This window comes from Amblyomma mixtum, chromosome 7, assembly GCF_055824585.1.
Source record: "Amblyomma mixtum isolate Tamu chromosome 7, ASM5582458v1, whole genome shotgun sequence".
Lineage (NCBI taxonomy): Eukaryota > Metazoa > Arthropoda > Arachnida > Ixodida > Ixodidae > Amblyomma > Amblyomma mixtum.
Genome location: NC_143018.1, coordinates 57,584,545 through 57,609,882, shown reverse-complemented (window position 1 = coordinate 57,609,882; position 25,338 = coordinate 57,584,545). Strand labels below are relative to the sequence as shown.

At 48.3% G+C, this 25,338-nt stretch overlaps 1 protein-coding gene across 2 annotated transcripts in view; it reads left to right on the top strand.

Annotated features, from left to right (window-relative positions):
- Window positions 1–17,869, top strand: part of LOC149336160 (immunomodulatory peroxidase-like) — a 99,016-nt gene extending 81,147 nt beyond the window's left edge. For both annotated transcript variants that reach the window (XM_089552658.1, XM_089552659.1), the window contains exons 4-14: window positions 1,207–1,457; window positions 2,716–2,851; window positions 3,660–3,883; window positions 4,246–4,443; window positions 4,992–5,147; window positions 6,624–6,728; window positions 8,425–8,924; window positions 9,933–10,243; window positions 12,687–12,856; window positions 14,307–14,412; window positions 15,732–17,869. In XM_089552658.1, the coding sequence (XP_089408784.1) occupies window positions 1,207–1,457; window positions 2,716–2,851; window positions 3,660–3,883; window positions 4,246–4,443; window positions 4,992–5,147; window positions 6,624–6,728; window positions 8,425–8,924; window positions 9,933–10,243; window positions 12,687–12,856; window positions 14,307–14,412; window positions 15,732–15,813 (2,239 nt within the window). In that variant the 3' untranslated portion in view covers window positions 15,814–17,869. The remainder of the gene's footprint in view (window positions 1–1,206; window positions 1,458–2,715; window positions 2,852–3,659; window positions 3,884–4,245; window positions 4,444–4,991; window positions 5,148–6,623; window positions 6,729–8,424; window positions 8,925–9,932; window positions 10,244–12,686; window positions 12,857–14,306; window positions 14,413–15,731) is intronic.
- Window positions 17,870–25,338: the final 7,469 nt, after the last annotated feature.

Below are 25,338 nucleotides of genomic sequence, written 5' to 3'. Positions count from 1 at the left end.
GCGAAAAAAGGTGACTGGAGAAAAAGCCGCTTCGTTGCGGCTTGACTGAGCTCCAGTCACCCAACAGCGACGATTAGCCCATTAGCAGCGACGAACAATGCACTTGCATGCGGAAACAAAAATCTGGTTTGGCACATAGTGGTGAGAAAAATAAACATGCTAAATACAGGAGAAACAAACAAAAATGCACACATCAGAAATACCATAACTGGAAAACAAACTTGGATAAGACATTAATACATTATGTAACGATGGTAGTAAACGACTTTTGTATGAATAATTCGGTGATACGTTTATGAGGTAGTTGTGCAATATCAATTTAGTATGACGTCGCTTGAGGTACTTCAGCACGTGCGCTGGAACTGTGTGCCGAGCATCTTTTCGCTTAACTTGCTTTCTTGCGGTGTGGGAGTGTAGGCGGTCAAAAGCAGCGGAGTTTATTGCAGTGCAATCTGGTAGATTTATCTTAAAGGGGAACGTACACTGAGATAGAAGACAGGAGAGCCGATCGCCTTGCACGGATGTTTCGCAGTTCGTTATTCAGATTGCTGGAGTTTATTGTGTCCTTCAGAATTTTCTTTTTGAAGTCAAAGCTTTGTACCCCGCTGTCCTTACAGTTAAGCATCAGCTAATTTTCAGGTCCCGGCTATGGCGACTGAGCTTAGGGCACGAGGTTGCGGATTTGACTTCCAGCCATTTTGATAGAGGTGCGGTGCAAATTAAAAAGACAAGGAAAGGAATTATCCTGTGCTTAGATGTCTGTGTGTGTATTTAAAAACGCTGGGAAGCCGAAAATTGGTCCTAAGAATTTCAACGCAGCGTCCTTCGTCCAATTGACGGTGCAGTTTTGATAGTGAAAGTGCAGTAACAGTCACTATGAAGGTGATTGATTTCTTGTCCAAGCAATGCTAGCGAACTTTTCCTGGCTGGGTGGTTTCTTCTCTCCAATAAAAGTGACGGTGCATAAGAGAGGAGTCTAAGGGGGAAAGCAATGATCGTGGATGTACTTCACCCTTCTTGAAAAAATAAAGTTTGGTAGTGCAATTTATTCAGTGTAGGTTATACCTACAGATATCACCTTCATGCACCTTCATATGAGTTAGGTTATTGTGTTTACTGAAACCCCTTGCAATTGTATGATACGCCGCTTCCCGAATGTCTTGTCCACTTTCTTGTGTCTCATCCCTGTATTACGCTCCTTGGTAGAATGCTCTCCTGCGCCGTAGTCATGGTGTTGGCGTGGTTCCTGTTGCTCCTGCTGGTGGCGCCCTCGGCGCTAGCCCAGGGTGGTACGCGCAGCCAGCGCCCCCTGTGGCGTCCGCGCATCTCGTTCCCGCTGGACCCCAGTTCGCCCACTGTGTCCCGCGTGCCCGTCGACATGCTGGACGAAGCGGCCAGGGAGGCGCACCGGGTCATCGTCAAGCAGAAGGCTATCGAGAAGAGCCACGCGGCTAGGGGTGAGATCCACACGTCTGATTAACATCCGCCCCTCTTCCATGTTCTGCACGCTAAGCGAGCGTGTTCAACATTCTTTGACAAAAGTTTTTAATACTAGAAAACGGTAGGGAACTGGTATAGAGATACTGAAGGCAATGGTCCGTTCCTCAGATGTGTAGCAAGATCTTTCTTTTGTAGTGTTCCCATCATTCGCATCGACCATTTAAAACTGCCATAGAAAAACAATGGGGAACACTTTTGACGATAGCAAAAATGTTAATATAAAAAAAATTCAAGCCTGCCGACGGGAGATCTGCGGATATGTAGATGGCTATAGCGAAACCTTAGAATATATGAAAAAAATTGCGCTCATAAACTCTTCCCCGGCTAAAATTGCTTTTGTCCGGAATTGTTGGGTATGAAAGGGCAAGATGTGCTTGTGGGGTCTGTTCTTTTGGGGACTAACTGCGTTGCTACAATCATTGGTCGTTCGGAAAGGCGCCATTTCTTCCTTACTAACTAGCTGTGGTACTCTCTTCATGGACTAATCACTCCCCGTGGGTACTACGTGTGCATTTAGTCCCACTTTTATTCAAATTTGGCTTAGTGTTTAGGCCAAGGTACTCTGACCCAGGAATAAGAATACACTAATCATTGAACTCACCTCTCACCTATGGTACTCGCCCACAGGGCAGAAACGCGGAGGCTAAGGAAAGGGTTCAAGTTAAGGACAGCGCAGCTTGCAATGGAAAGAAAATTCGCAGGTATAACGTTAATAGGCAAGGAGAGGGCAGAGTGGGTGAGGGAACAAACGCGGGTTAATGACATCTTAGTTGAAATCAAGAGGAAGAAGTGGCCTTGGGTAGGGCATGTAATGCGAAGGCAAGATAACCGCTGGTCCTTAAGGGTAATAGACTGGATTCCAAGGGAAGGAAGGCAAGCGTAGCAGGGGTCGGCTGAAAGTTAGCTGGGCGGATAAGATTATGAAGTTTGCAGGGATAGGGTGGCAGTAGCTGGCACAGGACAAGATTAATTGGAGAGATGTGGAAGCGGTCTTTGTCCTGCAGTGGGAGTAGTCAGGCTGATGTTGAATCAATGAAACGAAACAGCTCTATCATAACGAAATCATGCAATAGACACACACCTTCCTGACACCGATAACACCTAGCTGTCTCAGGACGTAAACGCAATGTGCACATGGCTCTGTGGGTAACCGTCAATTTCTTTACAAATACTTCCCTCGTTAATGCTGCTGCTGCTGTCATGGTGGTGGTGCAGGTCTCCGGGTGGCGCCCGTGCCTGCGTGCCCGGCGTCGGCCCGCCACATGCAGACCCGGGTCGCCAAGGACAAGGCGGTCGCCATGGACGAGATGGCGCATCTGTTCGAGGAGACCACGCGCATCCTGTCACACAAGTGAGTCCGACATCTGCGTCAAAATCACTGCCCCGCAGCCAGAAATTAAGCACAGTTCGAGGAGCTCAGGCGCTCACTCCCGGTCTAAGTTTCTGAAATACCGCCCATGCCATTTATCAATACCCAGTGCTCAGAAGAGATGCACAAAACTCCGTGATGCAGACGCAATGAGGAATGAAAACGTTCACTTTCTGCGGTTAAGAGGCGCCAAGGTGCGAAGGTGCGATGACCGTCGGACACTTGTATCCCCCCACCCCTTATGTAATGTCCCCACGGGACCCTTAAGGGTTAATAAATGATGATGATGATGATGATGATGAAGTTTGCAAGAGAAGGCTCTCAGCCCCGCCTGGAGCTTGTAGTTCTTCAACGTGCGAGCAGTAAAACCTCGAATCATCACGAAACAAGTGGAAACAAATAAACAATGTAATCTTATAATGACTCTGCTCCAGAACCTGTGGCTTGCGATGATACAGATGGAGAGGAGGTGTGTACAGTCGGGGACAAAAGTCTCTGGACCACGTTATCTGCAAATGAAGCCGATAGCTTTGTTGTTACCGGCCGGCTGGAGTCCACACTTGTGGAGGTGAAATAACAAAATTTGCCACAAGTGGCCATCGGCTTCGTTTATGAAGCACATAGCCCAGAGAATTTTGTCCCCTACTGTACTTAGTACATAGGAAGACAAGGAGAATGCGGTAACTCTGAGTGGGTGCCTCAACCTCGTGGTGAGGGAAGGAATGGAGGCGATGACAAGAGTGCGATGTAAACGAAGCGCTTCTGCCACTGTTCCTTCTGTCTCGGCCAGGATGAAGATGTTCTGGGAGGACGAGTTCCACGGCTTGGCGCGAACCGACCTGTCGGGCTCGCGCCTGGAGCTGGTCCGCGAGCGATGCCAGCGGCTCAGCAACCACGTGTGTCGGCAGGGCCCCTTCCGCGAGGCCGACGGCTCCTGCAACAACCTCGAGCACCCGGACTGGGGAGCCGCCTTCTCCTGCATGCGTCGCCTGCTGCCACCACGATACGCCGATGGTGAGTCAGCCGTTGCTCTCTCACTGTTTCCTCGTTCTGTCGTTCAATTGTTTCTTCCATGGCAGCAGATTCTCGCGATATTTATTTCTTGTTTCGTTTTCTCAGCACTGTATGTCTCCTGCATTATGGTTGCCACGTCTTCTTGCCACTTCCTCGGCCCGCTTCTTTGTGCCGTACTCTTTCATATTACTTTCTCACCCTTTCGTTCTCTTCTTATGTCTTCTTCCGCTTTCCTTCTCAGTCTGTGTTAACGTTGTGCTTTCATAATGTGGTTCCTGCTATGCTCTATTTGTTTACAGATTGCTTTTCATTCATTCATTCACCCTCATTATGCTCGAATCTCGGACGCCATTCCCATGCAGGCGTGTCTGCGCCCCGCATCTCGGAGACCGGCGGCGAGCTGCCCAACCCTCGCATGGTGTCCACCACGGTGCACGTGGATTTAGACCGGCCCTCTCGGGACACCACGCACATGCTCATGCAGTGGGGACAGTTTCTGGACCACGACTTCGCCCTGGCACCCATCTCGAGTGTGCCCGGAGAGATCGTCGACCTGGGCAGTGAGTATATACTATACTAGCCGTATCCTCTCGCACGATCGCGACTCACTGAACACTCTTCGAACGGTGGAGACAGATTAGGCCAAGCAAAGGCGCGACGATAAAACAGTATAATATAAGTCATGCCATCTTCCTTTTCTTTCTGTTTCAAAATATATTTGCAATGCTGATGCTTCTGCGTAGGGCGTCTTGCCTTTCGTCACAAGAAAATTAGAGAATCTCATGTCACGTTGTCTGTTGAGATTATCATCGAAGGTCTGAAAGATGGTTTGACTAGAGAGATGACGAAAATAGGGCCCTTGCATAAACTGACACTAATTCGCGTTTAGAAGTTTTTGCATTCCAAAGCATCCAGGGGAGAGCGTCGCCGCCTAACTACCTTTGGCTTGATGCTGCGGCTGTATAACGCAAGCTGCTTGATAGTAGACCGTGATCTTATAGATTAGAGGCTACTTCGATTGGCTAAGGCCATTGTTGAATCAGAAACTTACACAACGGATCGCCCAAGGTTAGCGACGTGCGCCAATGATTCTCCGAAATGTGCGCAGATCCCAACGACGTCATCGACTGCTGTTCGACGGAGACGCGCAACTCTCCGCGCTGCTTCTCCTTCGACATCCCGCCGACGGACCACTTCTTCGGCAAGTACGGCGAGCACTGCATGAACTTCCCCCGCTCGGCCAGGTGCCCCCTCTGCAGCCTCGGTGAGTGGCGCCCCCCCTTTACCACTGTGGGGACACAACTGTTTCGTTGTCTGTGTCACGGTAGCGCGACGTAGTGCAACAGGCTACAACAGGCCTATTTTAGCGGGGTCAAACCTAATCAAGAATCTAGTGACGCCCCTGACCCTGAGTGTGCAGAACTAAATATCGCTGCGACTGGGTCTCAAGCCCACGGCGGCGCGAACAGGTCATCTTCGCTGGCCACCGCACGAGAGCACCATTCTATCACCGAAGCCGATCACACTTCGTGTTAAACTGCAACGCACTCCCGTTGTTGTTGTTGTTGTTCTTGTTGTTGTTGTTGTTGTTGTTGTTGTTGTTGTTGTTGTTGTTGTTGTTGTTGTTGTTGTTGTTGTTGTTGTTGTTGTTGTTGTTGTTGTTGTTGTTGTTGTTGTTGTTGTTGTTGTTGTTGTTGTTGTTGTTGTTGTTGTTAGCCTTCGAAAACATGGCACATACCCAAACTGGGGGATCGGCCAAGGATCGGGAGGCAGTGGTTGCTATTCACCTGTACATACTAAAGCCAAAAGAAAAGCACACGGGAGAGCAACACCGGGGGAGTCTACCGCAAGGAGGGCACTCCCGTTCTGTGCATTGCACGCTGTAGTCTTCTTCAACTTCCACCTACGGCGCGAACGGATCAGATTAGCTTAACCTCGATGAGAGCGTAAGTTGAGTCTAATATCGTCGCCAGACGTGTCGACGACCCAGTAAAGCGAAATCAAGAGCCAACCAGGCTGAACACATGCTTTCGCACGTCTACTCGTCCTAGCTACGTTAAAATCCTGCCGCTTTTTTATCATAATTCTTTTTTTAATTTGCAGCAACTCTCTTGGAAGACAGGGTTATAGCGACTTTTGTTTGGGCCGGTTCGCTTAGAACAGGGGTCTCAAACTTATCCCACCATGTGGGCCGCACTGACACTTCTCCCGCGGGCGACTAAGAAGGAAATGAAATAGGGAACAGCGCCCGTTCGCATTCTAAGATTAATTCACCTTTTCTGCCGCCTCGGATGCAGCGAAGGTCAAACGATGACTCACAGCTTAGGATAGTGCGAATGTAATACTTTACTGGCTCGATTTGTAAGCGAAGTATATCAGTCGCGGATTACAAGTAAGAAAGGGTGAACAACCTGCCTGTGTCAAACCATGGCCAGTCGTAAAAAGGTGGGATAATAATTAACAATAAAGCAAAATATTATAGCGCGGCACTTCCGGTGCAAAGGCTTCAATTTATAGAACCAGCAGGCCACATGATACGGTGCTGTGGGCAACATGGCGGATGGCGTGTTTGAGGCACTAGGCTTAAGTCGTCGTGCCCTAGTATGAGTACATTTCGCGAGATCAAAATTTCGTGCACACGATCCGCATTACGGCGTGGCTCTAATAGCGCTCTCTAAAAGCGATTGTTTGCCTCGTACACACGTTGGCAGCTCAGTGGCGTCGTATGCTCTGGGCGCAGGTCCGCGGCAGCAGATGGACTCCCTGACGTCCTTCATCGACGGCTCCCAGGTGTACGGCAGTTCGCTCGACGACAGTCTCAAGCTACGAACGCTGCAAGGCGACGGTGAGTGCGCCTGAAATGGGCGTCTGTCGTAAAGTCCGAGAGTGCAGTCGCCATTAACATCGCCATCATCACCTATGCGCACCTCCATCTCCGTGACACGAGAAAACACCTCTAATACACTGTACCATCTCTGTCCTGCAGCGGCGGTGCCCACACTGTCCGAGTGAACTCTTTAACCGCATCTCCCTAACTAATTGTCTGCTGGCCTCAACTACCCTTTGAAGCTTTATCTTGCCAAACTAGCTACTTGACTTAAACAGGCCCGCTGGCGACAGAAGACCGCCCTACTATAAAATCTTTTAGGCTCTTATCTGCAGGGCTCTAACGTCTCATTTTAGCTACGAAAAAGAGGGTGCTCCTGGAAGTGGGCGCATCTTGAAGACGTATTTAAAAGTGGCAAGGGTGCCGTTTCCAGTGGTTTTGAAATGTTTGGCGAAACTATGCTGCATGGTGCACAAATTGAATGTTATGCAGAGGTGCTTAGAAAATTTGGTAAAGATTCCTGATCCGCGTAGCTATGTAAGGTAGGTGGGATGTAAACCAGAGTTCGGGGCGCTGTAGTGGTTTCGCAGCGCATAGCTAATGCGGATTGCTGCGGATCCCCACTCCATGGCAATCATGCACTTATAATACCTGAACTTGTGTGATCACCCAGAATACGTTTTCATCGTGGCGTTAGAAAATGTAGCATTCCAAAGGCATATATCACAAGTCTGTCTGACGCCTCCCTTACATCCATAACTGTATTACAAACACAACCCATCTCACGCACACCTTCATTGGTTCGATCCTCCGCAGTGGCTCAGTGGCTGCGCCATTCGCCGCTGTGCTCGAGGCCGCGGGTTAAATCCCGGCCGCGCCGGCCTCGTTTCGACCAAAGCGAAACGCATAAAGGCGCCCGAGAGCTGATAGACGTGAGCACATGGTAGAGAACCCCAAGTGGTCGAAATTAATCCAGAGCCCTCACCCACGTACAGTTCAACGACGAACCACGTAACACGTGACATGGCGTTCTACCATACCGTACCATAATATACCATACCATACTTTATGACACCCTGCCACATCAAGCCATACCATAGCATACCATACCATAATATACCACACCCTGCCATATCAAGCCATACCATGCCATAGCATATCATACTATAATATAACACACCCTGTCATATCAAGCCATACCATAACATACCATGCCATACCATAACATAATATACCACACCCTGCCATTTCAAGCCATGCCATGCCATACATACCATACTATAATATAACACACCCTGTCATATCAAGCCATAACATAACATACCGCCATACCATAACATAATATACCACACCCTGCCATTTCAAGCCATGCCATGCCATGCTATACCATAATATACTACACTAGCCATGCCATGCCATACCATGCCATACCATAACATAATATACCACACCCTGCCATATAAAGCCATGCCATGCTATATCATACCATATTATACCACACCAGCCATGCCATGCCATACCATAACAGAATATACCACACCCTGCCATATAAAGCCATGCCATGCCATGCTATACCATACCATACCATAATATACCACACCCTGCCATATCAAGCCATACCATACCATACCATGCCATACGATACTATACCATCATCGCTCTACACAGTGTTCAATGTGCGATGTAACAACAGCCCTCCTCTCCCAACTCGCAGGGCGCCTCAAGTTCGACGTGGGCCGTCGCGGGGACATGATCCTCCCTGCCAGCTTCCACCCGGCCGAGGACAAGTGCAGCCGGCCCGAGCTGGGCGACCTCTGCTTCCGCGCCGGCGACGAGCGGGTCAACGAGCAGCCCGGGCTGACGGCCATGCACACGCTCTGGCTGCGGCAGCACAACCTGCTCGCCATGCGGCTGGCGCGCATCAACCCGCACTGGGACGACGAGCGCATCTACCAGGAGGCGAGGCGCATCGTCATCGGCCAGCTGCAGATGATCACCTACAACGAGTTCCTGCCGCTGGTCGTGGGCAAGGCGTTCCACCGCGAGTTCGGCCTCGAGGTGCTGCCCTACGGCTACACCACGTACAACCGACAGATCGACCCGTCCATGCTGAACGAGTTCGCGGGCGCCGCGTACCGATTCGGCCACACCATCCTCAACGGGGACTTCATGCAGATCGACTCCAGGGGGCGCGTGGCGCGCATCGCCCTCCAGGTACTCAGTGAGGCCCTCTGGCCGCGACCGTCGTCGATTACATCTTTAGCGGAGGCGAGATGCGCTGTAAAGTGAAGTGCGGCCGTATACTGTGGCAAAATTTCGGAAGCCGGCAGACTCGTGTGTCTGCTTTAAGCCCTGCCTTCAGCCATTATCTTTAGCTACAACTTTTTACTAGAAATGTACGACGTGTCGAAGTGCTCGTCTGGTTGCCGATTTGTCGCGATAAATCGTAGTTTACGGCTAAACAGCGGATTGTTTCTCTTCTTTTTGAAACAGTGATGGCTACGTAAGCCTCGTAGTAAACGGAATCGCCGTTCATTGCTTGTAATGTAGGAATGGATTTCTGGCGTATCGAAGGCATTCGGAAACTTTTACAACGCTGGTCAAAGCTGACCGAAGGCCATTCTTCGCTTTATGAAAAAGTTGTGGAAGGTAGCGTTGCTGCCTGACAAACGAAATTATGAAACTAGGAGCAGTCCTTCATTCGTTCGTTTTTTTTTACTAGGTCTGTTGGAAGATAAACACGGTGTAGCACATTCAATTTCTTCTCCAAGGAGTCATCATTGGGCTATTCCTTGCTGCTAAATTCTGCTCTGTGAAAAAGGAAAAAATATGCAGCCTCTCTTCTCCGAGATATCCGAGATTAATGAGAGGTTTCGTTTTCCTAACCAAGCAAGCAGTTAGCTTGGTTAGCTTGAATATTCGGTAATTGTCTAGGTGACCGCACTCTCCATGTTAGCCCATGTCTGCGCCTTTCTGTGAACAAGAAAATGTAATCCATTCGTCCATTTTACATTAAATACTTCGACACTAATTTCATTTCGTTCAACGATAATTTCATTTCTAAAAGCACAGTTATCACAAAAACATTTCTGCATTTCAAATCTTTAATACGCGAGCATGCCCGTGTTCTTGAATCACAAACACAGTATGAATTCTCACTATTTCTTAAGTTATTTCGCTATTTCTTGAATTATTTCATTTCGCGGCCACATCGTGATGCAGGAGCACTTCTTCCGGCCGTTCGAGTTCCGCGACGGCCTGATGGAGCGCGTCATCCGGGGCCTGGCGCGGCAGAGCTCCCAGCGCTTCGACAACTTCATCACCGACGACGTGACCAACCACCTGTACCGGCTGAACAACGAGTCGTTCGGCCTGGACCTCATCTCGCTGAACATCCAGCGCGGACGGGACCACGGCGTGCGCGGCTACACCGACTACCTCAAGGGCTGCTTCGGGTTGCGCGTCACCAAGTTCGAGCACCTGGACAGCGCCATGCCCAGGCCGGTCAGGGAGCGGCTGCAGAGGCTCTACGCGTGAGTGGTGGTGGCGCCGTCCCGTGACCTCTCCGGCCTGTCTCTCGAGCCATGAGTCCAGCTAGCGAGCGACTACTTTAGTCATATACGGTTTCCTGAGGATGCGTCAATTGGGGGCGCAAAAAAAAGGGGGAAAGAATGTAATCAGTAAATAGAGCTCAAGGGAACAATATGTAATCATCAAGTGGTGCTCATTACTGTGATTAATTATACAGGAGGAAGGCGACAGACTAACTTTGTACAAAGAGTGTGGCGCAAGGCTTAATAAGGTTACGGAATATCAGGAGTGCAATTAATAATGTCTCCCATTAACGACGATCACTGGTGGTCACAGAGAGATCGGTTATCTGCGACAGGCGCAGTTTTCTCAATGAACGGCTTTGTTGTCACTTCGCGCTTGTGTCATCGCAAACACGTCATGGACGTGTTTTAAGGAAAACTCGATACCAGGCTTGACGTAGAATGTCATTTGTCTACCTGTTCTGCCTTTAGAAGTAGTGCGAGGCCTCACTGAGCTTATAAAGTCGACGGAATATTTGAGGAGGACAGGAGAGGTTGAAGACAAGGAGCCTTTATTTCGATGCACATTTGTTAGGACATCGGTAAGATAAGCCCCTGCCTATAGCTTCTCAGTGGAGGGAGAAGAAGTTAGCGGCGGCATAATAATGAAAGACCCCGAAACATGGGTCATGGAGGGACTTGGTTCACCTGCATGGTTTGGTCATGTCAACGGGTCGACATTCTACGACCAGGGTACTCTCACATGGTGGTCTGAGAGTCAGGCAGGCAGGAAGACTGCAGGAAGGTTATAACAGGCCAGCAGCCGTGGGTGCGGTCTTTGGGACAGAAGCCGTGCACTTATAATGGAATTAATTAGGTACTCTCGTGCTTTAGTTAGTTAACCCTTGTACCTGTACGTAAGTTAGCAGTGTTTCAAGCAATATCAGCTGGACTTATGGATATGCCGTGCGCTGCTTGCTACAACAACATCTTATTAACTTTATCATACTTCTCGAAAGGCCACGATCGGCATTCTCTCGGCTAGGATGGAAACGTTTCGAGTTGACACCGATTCTGATAAGGCGTATACTCAGAACCTAGAGTGAGCCATGAGAACCACAGTTCACTTCCTAGAAAGTTATCTTGAGCCTAGGGCAACCTGTAAAAGTCTGCATCCACGTTAGGTAAATTGGTAAATTGGTTTTTTGAGGAAAGGAAATGGCGCAGTAGAGCCTCCCGTTTAAGCTTTCTGGACAAAAAGAGTTGTCGCTATCCTGCAGTCCGTGAGCTGCGCGCCGCATGTGTGCCATATTACGAGGGGGTACCCAAAAGAAACCGGACTTATTTTTGTTTGAACTTATTTGTTCGCAATTTAAGCACAGACCTTTAATCTCCTTCAAAGTATTCCCCACTTGCAATGATACGCTTGTCGTATCTTTCATTCCATTTTTCAAAACATTGTTTAAATTCATCTTTTGGGAGGCTTGACAGTGCCTCCGTCGATTTTTTTCTTCACCTCAGCAACATCAGCGAAACGCTTTCCACTCACGTACTTTTTCATTCTAGGAAACAAAGAAAGTAGCACGGGGCAAGGTCGGGAGAGTATGAGGGTTGAGGAATAGGGGTCATGCCATTTTTGGTTCAAAATTGTCGTAGAGGCAGGGCTGTGTGAGCAGGGGCATTGCCATGATGGAAAAACCAGTCACCCGACCGCCACAAATCTGGCCGCTTCCGCCGCACACTGTTGCCCAATCTTTTCAAAACATCCAAGTAGAAAGCCTGGCTAACTGTCTGACCCTGCCGAACAAATTCTCCATGGACGACTCCTCTCACGTCGAAAAAACAAATCAGCATTGTTTTGAGGTTTGGTTTCACCTGACGAGCTTTCTTGAGGCGAGGTGAATTTGAAGTTTTCCATTGCCATGATTGTTGCTTTGATTCAGGATTCGATTCAGGAACACCTGAGTTGTCCCCATAGCATCGTCCTTGTATGTCTTTCTTAATATTTCAAGAGTTTCCATTCAACTTTTTCCGAGCAAAAATCAGAATTTCACCGGCGCACGCTGTTCACGAAAATCAGCCATTGCAAAAACGACGTTCACACAAAACAGTCGTCACTCTAAAACTCTGCCTAAACTAGTCTGACCTCCTTCAACGACGGCACTCGGCTTACTGAATCTTGAATGTTCGTTCTAAGCGCTCCTAGTGGAGAAACGCGGTACCACAGAAGCTTTGCCGACCAAAAAATTTAGTCCGGTTTCTTTTGGGTACCCCCTCGTATGTGGCACAGTGCACTGCGCACGTTCATCAGGCGGTGCTGGATTCAGTACTTAAAACTTTCCACGATTGCGTACATTACCTCACTGGCGAGTTTCTAGCTCCGCCCGCTCTCACCGCGCCTTAGACACATACGACTCACCGTGCCTGTCTGTCGGGCACGCAGACACGTGAACGACATCGACCTCTTCACGGGGGGCGTGTCCGAGTACTCGCTGCCCGGCGGCGTGGTGGGCCCCACGTTCGGCTGCATCCTGGGAATCCAGTTCTGGCGGCTCAAGTACGGCGACCGCTTCTACTTCGAACACGGCGGGCAGGCCGGAAGCTTCACGCCAGGTAAGTTCAATGCAGCGTCACGTTCGAACCAACGCATCTACAGCTGAACACATAATATGTTATAGACCGGGAACTCATTCATTTAACTACTGACAGACACTGCCAATCGCAAGGGGGATCACTGCAGGAAGGGAACGTTTCAAAACACAAGTAAATTAGTGCAGAGTGAAATAGGCTTAGGGTGCAACTGTGGTGTAATAATGTACAATTTTACCAGCTCTTTGCTTGAATGAGATTGAAAAGCGCGTGCTACAAGCGCAGCAACTATTAAATGCTCCTCAGAGCTAAAATATAAGCTTGAAAGTCAATGCACTGCGAAGGAGTGGGTGCCATTATGAGCATCTGTTGACGCCATTTCCGGAAGTAACGTCACTTCTCGTTTGGTGTCGAATGTCGTAATATTATGATCGCGGATACATCTGGGCCCCATTGGCCTCTATTGCTATATCAATAAAGAAAGTATTTGTCAGTTGGAAGTAATGGTTCCAGTTCACCGGTGTAGAGTGCATAAGTATGTTCCCTGTAAACGTGCAAACTATTCTACAAGTGACCAAACAAACCATCGGCGAACTAACGTGGACCAAAGAAGGACATAACTCGAATGATGTCTGCTTCTAAGGGGAAGCTTCAGAATAATGGGGCAATCAGCCTCGCAACAAAAATTTTATTTTTTATTTTATTTATGAATACTGTCAACCTTCATTTGAGGGTCATTACAGGGAGGGAAAGTGAAGAGACAAAAAATGCATATATAACGATGAATGAACAAGCCTCTTTGAGCATACAATACAAGAGAGCATTGAAACGCAACACAGTTCACACCACTGTAGAACCACCTGCTATACAAAAAGCAATATTGGACAATCAGTTACGCGCCCATCTACAAGAATCCCATGCCTAGACGGAATCCCCAAGTGCATTCAAGAATGCCGCTACACCTGTAGACTCAGCAACGTGAGCGGGCAGTTTATTCCAGTGCTCAATAGCATCCGGAAAGAATGAGCAGCGAAAGACGTTAGTTCGTGTCAAGTATGGCCGAATTGCTTTGTGGTGGTTAAGGCGGGAGCTTAGTCTACCTGGAGGCTGCAGATATTTTTCTTTATTGATGTTAATTTCTCCGTGAATGATTTGGTAAAGTATTTTTAATCTCTGCTTTTTACGTCTTTTTTCTAATGTTTCTAGACTACAAGAACATCCAAACAAAAATCCAAACAATTTTAGGCAGTCCCCTCGAGTTGAGTGCTGTACGGTGTTTACAAGTTTGGTTTCGTTATTCTGTTACAGTTTTTCACCCGTTGTACATGTGTGAAAGTGAACACCCGGAGAGCGACGACCGTAACATGATGTTTCGAGAATTCTGCCTGGGCCAGTTTCTTTAGTCGCTCTGTACTGCACGCGGAAGTTCCGAGTGGCTGCGTGGATGCTTAGTAAACGTTTCTTGACTTTGCAGCCCAGCTGACTGAACTGCGAAGGACCACGCTGTCCAAGATAATCTGCGACAACAGCATAGGTCACGAGATGACGCAGAGGGAAGTCCTCAGGACGGTGTCCGAAAGGTACGTTGCCCGTTCTGGGGATGGCAGATTCAGTATTTATCTTCGAGCTTATCTCGCGTGCTTTTTTCACGAACGCTCTAAAATATTTCTAACGTATTATATATTGTACGATAACGGAGGGTGGATGTAACGAGGTCATCTGTGAAGCGTCATCATCATCAGACTGACTACGCCGACTACAGGGCTAAGCCTTCTCCCGTGTCTCTTCAATTAACCCTGTTTTTTGCCAACTACGGCCACCGTATCCCCGCAAACTTGTCAATCTCAACCGGCCACCCAACTTTCTACCAGCAACTACTACGCTTACTTTTTCTTGGTATCCATTAGGACCAGCGGTTATCTGGCCTTTGCATTACATCCCCTGCCCAAGCTCATTTCTTCCTGTTGATTTCGACCAGGATATCATTAACCCGCGGTTGTTCCCTCACCAACTCCACCCGCAACCGGTCTCTTCACATTGTGAATAGAGAGCAAGTAAAACAATGCAAGTAATGAATATGAAACAAGCAAGTAATGAATATGAAAAGAAGGCTTCACTGCACAAAACATCATTGTAAGGCAAAGCCAACTTTACAAAAAAAGTGCTCAGAAGCAGTTTCTGTGAAAGCGATGGTAATGGTGCAACAATGAGCTGCTCTATTGGATCCGGACACAAGCACTGATAAGCGAAGTTTGTCTTTGGTTTAGCAGCAATCACGACTTTAGCGTTGCGGAATGCAGTGTGATGTGAGTATCTAGCTTCTCAAACGCATCCCAGAAGCTCAACACTAACCAACATACGTAAGAGCTGAACGTTTCTTTCTGATCTGTTTCCTTGCGTACAGTTTGGTAGCGAAGGTGGCGTTACCACTCGGGCAACGCCTGAAATGCATCGTACCGCCATCCTGCGGCGGCTTTCGATAACAAGAAAGCCGAAGGGGCGACAGTTTTTGTATGGAGGCATGTAGGCTTCCTCGTTTCGATTCGCAGCGCTCCCGCTTATCGAAAACGCCGAAAACTTTGCACCGCAATGAATTTAAATTCAAGGTCACGTGGTATGCACGCTTTTTGCACCCGATCGTACAGCTTTTCGAGTCCAAGGGGATTCGGACAGCTATTTTACGCGTTCAAAAGTGCAGCACTCTTCCACTGCTCCATAAAAACCGACGGCAGCGAACTTTTTTATTACGTTCCTATCTGTTCTCATAACATTTCTCCTATTCGCCCCTACGCGGCGCTGCTTAACCAATAGTCGGGGTACTGTACCCTCGAGAGAACTAAATCATACATCCAGGCATGGCTGCCTTTGTGAGCTGTTTGCGGACGTGTTTTTGGTGCAGCAACCCAGAGGTGCCCTGCTCCACCCTCCGGGGCCTCAACATGGACGCCTGGATCGAGGTGCCTCCAGGCGCCACCACGTAGCCGGGCCGGGCTTGGCGGCTGCCGCCGCTGGACGGCCCGTCCGCCACCTCACCTGACGACCGCGCCGCTGGTGCCATACCGCCCGCCGCTGCTGCGCCTCGGTCACCTGCCCTCCTCCTCCGGGACCTCTCGGTGCGCGCGTGCTCGTGACGTCACTTCCTGCCCTACCCGGTCCGGACAGCTTTAGGATGCGCGCGGGACCACGTGACAGCGCCATCTTGAGGGGACCATGTGCGCGTCCGTCTGTGTGTGTACGTGTGTGCGCCACGTGTGTGTGAGGAACTGTGCGCCGTTATGCGCTGTGCATCGAGAGAAGACACGACAAGACTGTGAGATCACCGTGGTGACAGTCGGGAAAACTTTGCACGCTGCAACGCGAGTGGTTGAGCTTATCTCTCCTTATCTTCCCCTTTGTCGCGTTGGATGTTTGAAGACATTACTTTCTTCCTTCAGCTTAGCTCACCGTTGAGCAGGTATTAATGATTCAGAAGCCCACTTCCCTACAGCTGAAGAGAGGAGCAACTAGACGACGACCATAAAGGCGGAACAGCCGTCATTACGCTGCGCGAAAAGGAAGTCTGACTCCCCAGACGCGTAGAGAAGATAGCGGTTGGCGCACTTTTCTTATGGCATAAGCGCACTCCAAGACCCATGTGATAGACGGGTGGAACTGTTTAATTAATATTACGCGCATCAATCCACGACGACGGTGTAAACTAAAAGCCTCGTTACCCGAAACAAGCGACAGGGTGTGTGGCTTAGCGCCTGTGGAGCTTGATGCATCTTTAAGGCATGGACTTCGAGATTACCGCAGGTGTTGCGGATTCGCTAATTGCAGCGCCAACTGTTTTTGGACTCGCCTACGATTACTACGCGAACAAATGCTAGAAAAATGAATGGAAGCTGTTGCGTCTGAGCTGAAGGCATGTGAAAGATGAGCGAGTGCAAACGCTCACTGAAGAACCGGTTCCTTTTACGGGTTCGGCTGATGATGTCTGTTCTGTTTGCGAGCTATGTACTTTGCCGGAATCGACTGTGTCAGCTGCTGTAAGCAAAACCGTACGTTAATACACAACTTTTTTTTTTTTTTTAGTAGCAAAGCTGCATTCCGGCGACAACAACGTGATGCAAGGTGTTATGGACAAGGCTAACTCTGGGAAACTTAGTAGCAGCTAGTGACTTCCTTTAAACATCAAGACACAGCAAGTTTTCAGCTTGCCGTACTGCTACTGGAATCTGTCCACAACATGGATAGACAGGCAAACATTAACATATTTGAAGGTCGTACAGTTCCCAGCCGCCATACCGATATGATTCGATGGTAGCTGAGAAGTCTTCACCTGATGTTTCAAGAAGGTGCAACACCCTTGGCAGAAACGGCAATGTACAACGGCGAAAGCTGTTGCTGACTAAGAAAAATCGAGCGTTAGGCTGTCCAAAGTTAGAACACAAGGCCACATAGGTGACAACAAGTGCTTCAGGATTGCTGCCAAAAATTCACTTCTCGCTTAAGCAATCAGCTATACAGCAGTGTTTTGAGCATTAAGGCTGTACACGAACACGCCATTTTAACGAATACGAGAGAAAAATTTGTATTGTGCTGTCAAAGGGGTCATAAATGTTTCATTGTGAACCGATCTTCAAGGAGACGTCGAATCCCAATGGCGCTGAATAGGATGGAAGCAGCGACGAAGCGCCGGGGATGCAAGTACGACCACGTGGCATCTGGACACACGAGGCTGAAGCCATGCAGACAGGATGTCTTGCAATCTTGGGCTTCCGAAGGAGTCGCCCAGTGCAGTGCCCGTTCACCACATATCGTCCCTTTTATTCTCGTCAACGTTCCTCAGCGATACTGCCATTTAAGCGTCGTAGTGCTCGCCAACGGGCAGCCCATTGTTTACTGTATCTTTTTTTTTTAATTTTCACCACGATGTAAAGGGCCAAATGTTTGTGCGTGTGTTCTGTTCTATTTTCAATAAAAGTAACGGCAGGCAGCGGAGACAGCCTCGCGGGCTCAAACAAGGCAGACTGCTGCCACCGTTTCACAGCGCAATGTTTGGTTCTATCCTTGTTGTGTTGGGCGCATGTCCTCATGGGCCTGCTCGTGGGGCTATGCGGAGCCTGGGAGATGATGAAATGCACTGCGTATTTGAACGTTACGTCCGACGCACAAGGAAAGGTATAGTCCGCAGTTATGAACGCATCTGTATGAGGGACTGGTTAATGGGGGCTTAACGTCCCAAAGCGAATCAGGCTATGAGGGACGCCGTAGTGGAGGGCTCCGGTGATTTCGACCGCCTGGGGTTCTTTAACGTGCACTGACATCGCACAGTACACGAGCCTCCAGAATTTCGCCTCCATCAAAATTCTACCGCCGCAGCAGCAACCGAACCCATGTCTTTCGGGTCAGCAGCTAAGTGCCATAACCACTGAGCCACCGCGGCGGCTGTATGAGGGACTGTACAGGTCCCTTCATGATAAAGGAGCAAAGTGCGAGCATTCAATTAATAATTATTCCATCGTTACGTGAGACAATCAAATTTTTTTTCTGTTTTCTAACTAGTCTTCCTCTTGGCGTACAATACCCTTAAGTAACTTTCATTTTTAGTTGAGAAATAATTGAAATATTTTGTGCTTTTGTTCACATTGGTTGTCCTTCATATCGGAAGGCCTGCCTGTACGTAGCGAAAGATAACGAGACAGTCTTTAATCGAACTGGAGACGGAACTCACAGTGAAAAGTGTAAAACATGCTTTTAGCACAGGACTGAAATTTTCCAAGCAGCACAGGCAATTTATTTATTTATTTATTTAGTTATTTATTTATTTGTTTATCAATACTGCCAATCCCCTTTTCAAGGATTTTTACAGGGCCCAGTATTGGAAATGAATAGTTTTACACTGGTCCTTTATATGACCTCCCTTTGCGAATACAATTGCAATATTGGGACGATTAACTGTGTTGTCGGTGTCCTATACCTCCCAGCGGCCCCGAATTACAGATGGTATCACCAATTCCTTCTTTAGTTACGTTCATAGCGAATGTTGTACGAGTTATCTCTATTACAACGGACGACCCAAACACGCAGGGGGGGGGGGGGGGGGGGGGGGGGATGTTCGCATGGCAGCTCTTCAGTGCACGTACGGGCTGGTCCAAAGTCGGACGTTTACTTGGGTTCTCTTACACTGTTTCTCTGCTGTTGTGGTATGTCAAAATTGGTCGCGCTGCTGGTCAGCAATGATAAAAGCAGCGCTGGGCCGATGTACCGAGAACAGAGAACATATGTTCCGTGTTTTCATCGACACATATATCTTTCCAGTTACTTTCAGTCTAAATGAGATATTTCTGAAAATGCACTGTATGTCTGTGCTATATCATTCCGTACAATACAGATAATGGGTGTCGACGCGCCAGAGATGTTAAATTTATCTTAAACGGCGCAGCTGACATAATCAGTACATCATTTCGTGCGTCAATCACTGAATACGTGTGCGGCCATTCCGTGCATACTGTCCGCGCGATACAGAAGGATCATTCTGCACACAGTGAGTGCACGGAATGTAAAGCTTGCACGATATACCTTACAATCGCAGACAATTGCAAAAAAGTTGTTTATTATTTACAGCAAGCTACTGTAGCAAACTACCATCTAACTATCAACTATCAAACTACTATCAGTTATAGCAAACTACTATGACGCAATGGCCTTCACTGGCCAAGCTAATATATGCGACACCTATAAAATTTCGTTAACATACAGTTGCTTAATCGATTTCCACGATGTGCCGACTCTTCTCTGGATGAAACCCGACAACTGCTTAGTCATCAGCGGTGATTAAAGCATAGTTCACGATCCACGGCGCCCAGATGAGCGACGGCTCCCGAGAAAGCGAGGGCAAGTAGCGGTTCCCGTCGTATCCGTGCGGGTCTCGCCGCACACTTCTCAGTTACTATGGTCACGAGCACAAAACCAAACATCAACGTAGTTTTCGCAGTACCGACATCACTAACACACGAAGAAACACGACGCTAAAGTGTCTGTGGCCGACGCCGCAAAGCAGGCGATAGCGCCTGAGATAACGCGAGTGACGGAATTCGCGAAACACGCAAAGGGCGCGGACGGTTACAACGGCCGCGTGGGTCAGAAATTCAGAAGGTATAGAGAGATCTTGTCTCCTTACAGAACCTTCTTGCAGTTACATCTTGTTCTTTATTACGGATGCTAGCGCCAATTTCTCCTTCAGTTACTTTTATAGCGGATGGTGGCGCATGTGCGGCTTCAGCGGAGGTTTCACCAATTAGCTGGAATGGAAGTTGATCGCGATTTCTTCTCCTTGACCGAACGTGCAATATATGTATGATTTTGGATACTGTGACCTCGAATATATGCTTGATGCGAGCCTATTCCTATGAAGTAATGGTTCGGGGTTCGAATCCCTGATCAGGACGAAATTTAGCTCGCAAGCACTACTTAACGCGGTCCCAAGCAAGAGTCTTGTGTGACACCACGGAGTTACTCGGGTAAGCTCGGGTTAGTTCGTAGGAGCGTCGCGCAAGCTTCAGCAAATGGGAGGAAGTTTGGGTAAGTTCGGAGGCTCAGGTGGCCTCTGATCGGGGATTCACGAAGAAGCGCATGCACTCATTCAGTGAGCTGACCCAGGCATACAGAGCCTCACGCCAGCTCTACGCTCCGCCCCACCCCTCCCTAGATAACAGACAGGCAACACTCTGGCGCAGATTACAGACACACACTCTCCCCTCGCCCCTTACCCTAGCCCACTATCATCCCTCCTTCCCCACTCCTGCTTGCGCCCTATGCCCAGAACCCTTCGCTTCTTCCCTCCACATCCTTTCCCTCTGCCCGGCGGACCCTTTCCCGCCGGACCTAGAGAACCTCAAGACCTGCACTGTTAGCAAAAAAACACCCAAAAGGGTGTAAATGGCTTGTCTTCTAACGCACACCCAAAAGGAGGTTTTTTACTCCCTATGTATGGTGTTTTTTATTTACACCCTTATATAAGGGAGTTATTTTGGAGTATAAAGGGAGTCATTTTGGAGTGAAAAGGGAGTAAATTTTTTACTACCCACAGAAATGAAGCCCAAAAATGGCGTCATGTTTATTTATCCTCATTCAGGCTCACTCTTACAGCAGTGGCAGTGGCGGAAACGGGCAGTAGCTCTGCGGGCCGCCGGCAACCCAACTTGGGAAACTGCGCTGCCCTAATGTGACCCCGCGCCACGCATTCTTTCCGCCGTCTGCTAGCCCAGCGGCGGCGTACGCAGCAGGAGTCGTCTGCTTGTCGTCTCCTTTTGCTGTACGAGCTCGTTTCGTTGACCATGTTCGTAGATAAAGGGATGTAACCTTATAATCAGTAGTTCAAAACTGAAAAGGAGACGCTGGGTAGTTTTCACGGTCATGCACCACGCTATATTTGACCCAAAACCAGAGCAGAAAAGATGAAAATACACCTGATGGTAGTTTGGAATGGCAGTGCTTGCTTTCATATTCGCGTCATTAAGGCTTGGATTTTAAACATGGCTGAGGAAAAATGTGGCCTCACGAGCTCAATCAAGAGCTTAGTGTTGACACTATGTTCTATCACAGTTCCATGTTCATGCAACACATTGCGAGGACCACACTGAAAAAAGCCTGTGAGAATTAGGCCTAAGCGGGGGCTGTAACGGGGTGGCGACACAAACCAAGGAAAGTTAGGTATGGTTAGAGCACTGGAGGCTTCACAGGAGCAATTCAATTATGTACCGTACTGTAGCGGAAAACGGCGACAAGCCGATATCTTGTACCGCGGCAGGCGCCCGTGAAGGAGCAGAAGTCAGCAGAGATCCGGCGACGATGGTAACCAAGCGGTATTCACTCACCGCCGTTATCAGACGACTGACCAGAAGCAGACGAGACGCTAGGTGGCGGGGCGGATTGCGCAAATTGGTGTTTTTTTTTACTCCATTTCGGCACTGGTGGAGTATTTGGCACAATTAACTCCCTTTCTAGACTGGAGTAAATTCTGGTAAATCCTCATTTTTACTCCCTTATTCCCTCATGGGAGTAAAATGGAGGACAGTCCACCTTTTTACTCCCCACTCATGGAGTAAATGTTTTCACAAATGGAGTAAAAAGGGCGGCCGCCACCCTTTTTACTCCCTTTTGGGTATATTTTTGTTTACAGTGTGGGAGGACTGGGAGACCCTGCTGCGCTCGGAGGACCCGGCCGGGCAGACCATCGCCACCGGCCGTGCTGCCAGTGTTATGGACCTCAGGAACATAAACACTTGAGTGCAGTGGGGTCGTGCGGAGACCCTGGGGCGTGCCCCGAATTCCTGTGTAAATAAAGTTTTTTCTCTCTCTCTCTCTCTCTTCGGAGGAGCGTCGCGCCGACTGTAGACAACGGGAGGGTGGCCTTGAGGGTGACCTTGGGCAAACCTAGCATAGCAGCAGCCCATACAGAAATAAAATCAGTATTGTCGAAACTGGGCTTCTAACCCGCTGCAGTGTGAACAGATCAGCTTCGCTGGCCACTGCACAAGTACACTATGCTAACGCCGCAGCCGATCAAGCCTCATGTTGAATTGCAACGCAGTCTAGCGCGGTTCATTACAAATCACCGTCTTCATCAACTTCCACCTGCGGCGCGAAAAGATCAGAGCAGCTTAACCTCGATCAAAGCTTAAGCTGACTCTGATGTCGTGGCCAGAAGTGCCGACGATCCAGCAAAACAAAATCAAGAGCCAACCAGGCTAAACACATGTTTTCGCACGTCTATTTGATTTCACTATATCAAAATCATACCACATTTTTGGTACTAAATAAATAACAAGTCAAACGGTAGATGAAGACATCTGTTTCGCCAAACGGGGGGTGTTCGGAAGGCCGTCAGCCGGCTGCACTCATGCTCATGTTTGCCGGGCCAGTATACGTCGTTGTTGTTGTTGTTGTTGTTAGCCTTACATGACGCAGATCAAGCTTGGAAAATGATCTCCCTTCTTCTACCTCCGTCAAGACGGTGTAAAAAAACTGACAAAAGGGTGGCGTTCTCTCTCCAGATCTTCCTTTTATTGAGTGATTGTGGAGAAATGCATATGAGCAATTTACCCTCTTTCTTTATGGCATCGACTCTGCGATTGACCCATCGAGGAAAGGAAATCACGCAGTAACTGGTGTACAAACGAACCATGCCGTAAGGAAAAGGTAAAGGAGGAAGTGGAAGAAGAAAGAAGTTCCGTAGTGCTCTGCCGGATCCCCCCCCCCCCCCCCCCCCTTAAATTTTTATTTGCACAGGTCTGGTTTGGCGCTTTCTCCCGTCCGAGCATTCTGTGGTGGACAAGAATCAATAGACCATTTTTTGTTGTTTTGTCGACGCTTCACCATGATGAGACGACGATTTTTAGAGCAACCACTGCAACAGCTTGGCCTTAGTTTGAGCATCCCGATCATATTGTCATTTGGTGCCACCATTCTTGGTTACAGCCACAAGTCTGTTTTTACCGCCATTAAAAATTTTTTGCCGGAATCTAATCGGTTACATTCCTAATACTTTCTTTACTCATCAATATAATTGTTTTTGCTCTTCCTATTATTATTATTTTTATTTATTTATTTATTTTTCAACTCCCTCTGCTACAGATCTTTCAGAGTCCATCTCCTGCGTGTGTTATGCATTTCCCGTTTCTTTTTGGTCTCTGCTTTCTGTTGAAATTTCTCTTCCCTGGCATTCTGTCATTTCTATTTCTTACTTAATTTATCTATTTATTTTTATTGTTTTTATTTTCTTTGTTATTTTTATTTTTGTACCTTTTATTTTATTTATGAAATCCATGCATTTTTTATTTTTCATGCTTTATTTTTATTTTCATTGTTTTTTTATTTTCTTCTCTTTATTTTTTTATTTATTTTATTTCATTTATGAAACCCATGCATTCACTAGATGCGCCTTTATTTATGCTCGAACATTGAGCCTTCGTGGCGGAGTGGTAGCGTCTCCGCTTCAAATGCCAAAGGCCCTGGTGCGATTCCCAGCATAGACGCAGTTTCTTTTTAGGTAGTGACGCCGAAACGCGGACACATCTGCCGACACGGCTGCTAACGACAGTATGATGCATTAAAGACTTTCGCCTTAATATCTTTGAACGTATAGACCGGATTAAAATCGGGTTCCTGATCGGGTGGGGAGGAGAAAACAGCCCGGTGAGAGAGCGCGCGGGCGGCTGCGTCTGCTGCCTCGTATCCTGCCAACCCCTGATGAACAGGGGCCCATATAAGGAAATGGTGTGCGGTAATGCAATTTTGGTAGATTTTGTTGCACAGCGGTCCGTAAAGCAGCCAGGTCCCAGGAAGAATGAGTGGGATTGGGGATGGGGGGTATTGCCTTTGGGGAAGGACATTCCCAAAGGTAGTGGAAAAGTGTGGATCTGGGTACGCCACAGGTGGTACAATCAGGAGGAAAGATAAGGTGAAAGCATGAGAGACTGTGGGGGGAAATAGAACTGCCTGTCTGTAATTGTCGCTATGTAGCGCTGGATGAGGGCGACAAGGTACTGTGTGGTGGTGGTAGTGTCATGCGGCTGAGTTCGTAGAATGGTGTGATCTGATGATATGTAGAAGATGTTTTAGGGGTGCCGGGCACAGCAATGTATTGTTTAGAAGGAGCCGCTCATCCGCCTTCTTGAGGCCTTTACATGGGCGAGAGTTTATAAAGGCGGTGACCATCTTGATAGTATGGTGTAATACCTTTGAAGTTATAGACCGGAATAAAATCGGGTTTCGGATGCAGCCCACCTGGTCCCCCACCTTACGGATTTTGGCCAAGGTATTGTCTGGCCGCCTGTGTTTGTGGATGTAGAGTCCGAGTACCCGTATCTCATCACTTTCGCGAATAGGACCACTCTCAAGAGAAAGAGATATTTTAGTTGTGCACTTTTCTGAGGGGCAGAGGTGCACAAATTTCAATTTTTGTGGGGAACATCGAAGACCACAGAGGCGGGCGTAGCGGTCTACTATCGTCGCCACTGTCTGCAGGCTGGTTTAAAGGCTGAACTCAATGCGCGAAAACTCACGCGAAGGCGACGGCGGCAAGCGACGAGCGACGCCGACGCGCGAAGCCAAATGCCCGTGTCGCTTGCCATGTCGATCGGATCTACATACTGAGAAAATTTCGCTCGTCGCCCGGAAGTTGCTTACGCGATTAGCCAATAGCAACTAATCCGGCAGCGTACGTCACTGCCGCTAATTTCGCGCGCTTTCTTGAAAGTGCCGCATTTTGCGTTGGCAAGTTTTTTTTGAGTTCCCGTAGGTACTACATTTCCGCTACCATGGCACATGCCTAAGCCCAAGGCTTCAATGAGAGGCTCATCGACACCATGGATGGAGCGGGTTCTTTGGGATCTGCAGCAAAAAAATTGTAAGGCACGCAACGTTTCAGAAGCAAAACTCAAAACCAAAACTCCACAACCAAGTACCAAAAGTTTACGTAAGCGTTCAGTTAAACAGCGTTCAGTATTCAATGACAAAGC